The sequence below is a fragment of the Micropterus dolomieu genome, linkage group LG10 (assembly GCF_021292245.1).
Source record: "Micropterus dolomieu isolate WLL.071019.BEF.003 ecotype Adirondacks linkage group LG10, ASM2129224v1, whole genome shotgun sequence".
NCBI lineage: Eukaryota > Metazoa > Chordata > Actinopteri > Centrarchiformes > Centrarchidae > Micropterus > Micropterus dolomieu.
Window position 1 is genome coordinate 13,106,961 of NC_060159.1, and position 5,126 is coordinate 13,112,086.

General features: G+C 40.4%; 1 protein-coding gene across 1 annotated transcript in view; it reads left to right on the forward strand.

Annotated features, from left to right (window-relative positions):
• LOC123978224 overlaps positions 1 to 5,126 on the forward strand; it is a 27,837-nt gene that overhangs the window by 16,029 nt on the left and 6,682 nt on the right. The window contains exon 3 of the mRNA XM_046061391.1: positions 3,107 to 3,322. Coding sequence (XP_045917347.1) covers positions 3,107 to 3,322 — 216 coding nt within the window. The remainder of the gene's footprint in view (positions 1 to 3,106; positions 3,323 to 5,126) is intronic.

The following is a 5,126-nucleotide window of genomic DNA, read 5'->3' on the forward strand; positions in this document are numbered from 1 at the left end:
TGACAATGACCCGAAGCACACAGCCAGGATAACCAAGGAGTGGCTCTGTAAGAAGCATATCAAGGTTCTGGCGTGGCCTAGCCAGTCTCCAGACCTAAACCCAATAGAGAATCTTTGGAGGGAGCTCAAACTCCGTGTTTCTCAGCGACAGCCCAGAAACCTGACTGATCTAGAGAAGGTCTGTGTGGAGGAGTGGGCCAAAATCCCTCCTGCAGTGTGTGCAAACCTGGTGAAAAACTACAGGAAACGTTTGACCTCTGTAATTGCAAACAAAGGCTACTGTACCAAATATTAACATTGATTTTCTCAGGTGTTCAAATACTTATTTGCAGCTGTACCATACAAATAAATAGTTAAAAAATCATACAATGTGATTTCTGGATTTTTTTTTTTAAGATTATGTCTCTCACAGTGGACATGCACCTACGATGACAATTTCAGACCCCTCCATGATTTCTAAGTGGGAGAACTTGCAAAATAGCAGGGTGTTCAAATACTTATTTTCCTCACTGTAACTATGATGAAATGTTGCCTAGTGAAACAATGTTTATGACCCACACAGAGACATTTGTAGTTGCCACTAAATATGTAAATACATACGTACTTTAGATATGCATACACACAATTTTGAGATAAAGAAAGATTATTAGTATTGCAAGATGTGAAAAATATATCCATGTAAATTCAAAAGACATAAACAAGGGGAAGATTGAAAAACTGAAATCCATTAAGCTAGAACTATAGCAATCAAATAATATTTTAGGATAACACTTGGATAACACTTTTAAAAGTTGTTTTCATCATTATCTTGAAGTTGCAATTGCTGGTTCTAGCCGTAAACATCTTGCTTTTAATGGTTAAATGAAGGTTCATTTAAATAAATAAAAATGTTGATGTTTGCACAGTAATTTGACAACAAAAGCTATTATTTTTGTCCACTGGGTAGTGATATAGATTAAAGGAATAGTTCCACATTTTGGGAGAGTTGGATAAGAAATTGATACCACCCTCATATCTGTCCGTTAAATATGAAGCTGCAGCCAACAGCTGGTTAGCTTAGCTTAGCACAAACACTTAAAACAGAGAGAAAGAGCAGGCCTGACTCTGTACAAAGGTAACAAAATCCACCAAGCGGCACCTCTGTAGCTCGCTGATTAACATGTTATATGTTTTTTGTTTAATCCATACAATAACCAAAGAATCAAAATTACAATTTACTGTTTTATGAGGGGGGGGGTTGTGCATGAACTATATTTTCGCTGGAACAAGTAACTTCCTAGAGTCTTAAATAGTGACATCTATTAACATGTGCGGACAACTGCTCACAACCAGGAAATAGTCCAGCACATAATCACCCACGCACACACACGCAGTCTCACTTACTCATATTTCCTCCTGCCAAGTAGTAGTAATGTAGAGGCCAGCAGAGGCCTTAATAAGACTCATTTGAATTGGCTGCAATCACTGAACCTGTCCACTCAGTGGACACAATTTAACTTACATAACAGCCATTCTGGGTCATTGACACATCCATCTATGCAATTTGGTTTCCTCAAGAACTATGTGCACCTTGACCTTACCCTCCATGGTCCCATATGGCTTGTATTTATCTTCCACACCTTCTCTTTCCTGTGTGTGTGTGTGTGTGTGTGTGTGTGTGTGTGTGTGTGTGTGTGCTTGAAGGGTATTTGTGTTTTATGCCTATGATATCTATTCAGTCAGTGTTACCAATCACATGCTAAATGATGATTGAGTTGAGGTGAAAAGTCCTCAGTGTCACTGTGCAGCTGAGGAGATTACGGGGAAAATTGACAGACTAACTCAATCTCACTAACTCACATTTTCCTTACAAAGTGATGGCGCTGACTGCTTTATGTGACATTAGACTTTTTTGAAGGATTATAATGACCCTTATATAAGTATGCTCCATATCTTTAAGGTTAGGGTTATCTTGATATATTGCGTTGGTTCATTAGTGACTATGATTAAAATAATCTATGTCACTCTATAAAAAAAGCTTTATTGTACTCAGCATGACTTCAAATGATTGTTATTAAAATAATACCTGTATCAGTGATACTAAACAGGTTAAAACATGTCTTTTAGTCCTGCAGCTTGTAGTTTACTTTCATGTTCAGAACTAAAAGGGAAAGACACGAGAAAGGCTGTCTCCAAATAAATTGTGATGTGTGATGTGTATTGGAATGTAGAATCCACTGCTGGATTAGAAACTGTTAAGTTGATAAACTCAAGAATAGGGTTTTTCCCAGTGCTTAATTTGTAAATTATTAGGTGCCAGAGTGCGTGAAATGTGCCGCATGACGAAAATAATTAATAAAAATTGTATGAACTAATAATCAATTAAGCTATTTAAAACCCATGGCATACCTGCACATTGTGTAAAAAGGGCGAACAGAAACCATGATTAGCTACCAAATCAAATAGTAAATAAGGAAATCCATTAGACTCACCCTATTAGACTGGATGAAATCTTGGATTTTATTTGTGTAGAAGGGCAGTGCAGTGACGAAGTGCACTTTAGAGGTGCCGGAGCGCAAAAGGCTTAAACTCAGAGGTACCGAAGCAGCGCTCTGGCTAGCTCCAGCACAAATTAACCACAATTGGCTTTTCATGAGATAAGAAAAAACAGACCTGTTATCAGCTCTGGTACAAGTTGAAACAAGAAGTAAGAGAAAGTTTATCTGTAAAATTCAAAATCATTAAATTTGGAGCTGCACTTTTTTTTAACTGGACAGAGATGCTCCATAAATCAAGAAAAGATCCCAATGGCATGTACTGTTTTTAAGTAGATGATTAATGTTGGTTATTCAAATTTATTTGTTTGGAAGGATGTGGTATCAAACCAACTAAACAGTATGAGTAGGTCACTAAATTCCATCTAATCCCTATTAGTCACTTGTGTTTGGGTTGAAAGTAAGACTCATATGGTTAGGAAGCTCTGGGGAGTGATTACACGTTAGTCTGTTTAAATGCTGCAGATAACCAAGTGAGCCTTTCTCAAAGAGGCTGAGGCTTATTAAATGTAAAGTATTTGGTTTTAAACTCTACTGGTCAAATGAAAAACGTAATTTATCCTCACTTACAGGTCAGGAAGTGGAAGATGCTTGCTCGCCATCATGGCGACGGCACAGGCAAGCAGAAGGATGCAGAGTCAGACGTGCACCAGGGGGGTTGTCAGTCCTGGGGGATCCACGCCTCACCCCTCCTGGCCAGCCCTGTCATGCTGGAGTGCTCCATCTGCAGTGGGCCCTACATCAGCTACACCCTGGAGGAAACGTGGCAGCCACGTCAACGCACACAGGCAAGTTCATTCTGCCTACAGCTGATTAAATTACAGGTAGCAAACAATAATTTATTACAGTAATCAGTGGATCCCACAGAAGGGGACTTCCAGATGTCCTTGATGGGGGATTTCAGGAATTCCCCAGATAATTAACATTATTAAATGGTAACCTCTTTATTATATTATACAATAGATGTTAGCAATATACAATAAAAGACTGGTTTTACTCTACTGGGGGTTGACTAAAAAATGAAAATACTTCTTCGAGGAAAACCTGTCTTTAAGACAAGTACTTAGTAAATTCAAAAGTAAATTAGTTAGTACTGGAAACACTCCCATGAAGGTAGGCCAGAAACACCACCCTCATTGGGGTCATCTCTGGTGGGGATGAGTCCGCCAACAGGTGGGATTTTTGACCATCTACTGACCTGGTGCAGCCAGAACAGTCTGGAGCTCAACGCTCTGAAGACAGTGGAGATGGTCGTGGACTTCAGAAAGAGCCCAGCCCCACCCTCCCCCATCATCCTGCGTGACTCCCCAGTCGCCACAGTGGACTCCTTCCCCTTCCTGAGCACCATCATCTCCCAGCAGAGGATGTACTTCCTGCGGCAGTTGAAGAAGTTCAGCCTGCCAAAGACAATGATGGTGCACTTCTACACCGCCATCATTGAGTCCACCCTCACCTCCTCCAACACCATCTGGTACACTGCTGCCACTGCCAGGGACAAAGGCAGGCTGCAGCGTATCATTCGCTCTGCAGAGAAGGTTATTGGCTGCAATCTTCCATCACTTCAGGAACTGTACGCCTCCAGGACTCGAACGCGAGCAGGAAAGATCGTAGCTGACCCCTCCCACCCCGGACACAAACTGTTTCAGACTCTCCCCTCTGACAAGAGGCTGCGCCACCTCTCGCCACAAAAACAGCTTCTACCCGTCTGCATCTAGTCTCATTAACAAGGCCCAGGTCGCCCACTGACACTCTCCCTTTCAAATAATACAAATGTCAAACGTCTAAATATTACTTAATTTCATATCATGCACAAACCTGGCACATTGCACACATTTGTTGTTAATTGTTGTTTTATATTCTTATATTTTGTCAATTTATAATTTATGTACACAATATTTTCTTCTGTTGTATATAACTTGCATTTGTTTATTCCATATTTATATATTTCTACATTTATTTATGTCAACTGTTTGTTTGTCTACGTGTAGCACCTTTTCACCAAAGCAATTTCCTTGTATGTGTAAAACACTACTTGGCAATAAAGTAAAAAATAAAGTAAAAGTAAACTAGGCACTAAAAGTTAACTAACTTTTAATTTCAGTTTATCTTCCTCAGTGGTACAGTTTGTGTGCAGCATAACTTGTCATGATTTCGGAGGATGCAACTCTATGCATAGACCTTTTTCATTTAGGCATTAATGTGGCATCCACATTTTGAAGAACTATTGCAACAACAAACTAACAGTAGTACAAGATAATACCATTTCATATTTGTCTGTGTGCAACCAAAGATTTGATTTACACCTTTTCTGCACTCCTACTGAACAAAACGTCTCGGGTTACGTATGTAACCCTGGTTCCCCGAGAAGGGGAACGAGAGACTGCGTCGGTTACGACACTATGGGAACGCCTCTAGGCGAAGCAGGTCTGAACGTGAATGAAATCACTCCAATCCTATTGGCCTGTTGCTAGAACGGTAAGGTGTGACGGAATAACCAGAGGAGTATAAAGCACACCTGTACACACTCATCATTAGCTTAAACTATGAAGCAGGCGCTTCAGGCGGGGAGAGAGGTGCGGCGGACCGACGCAG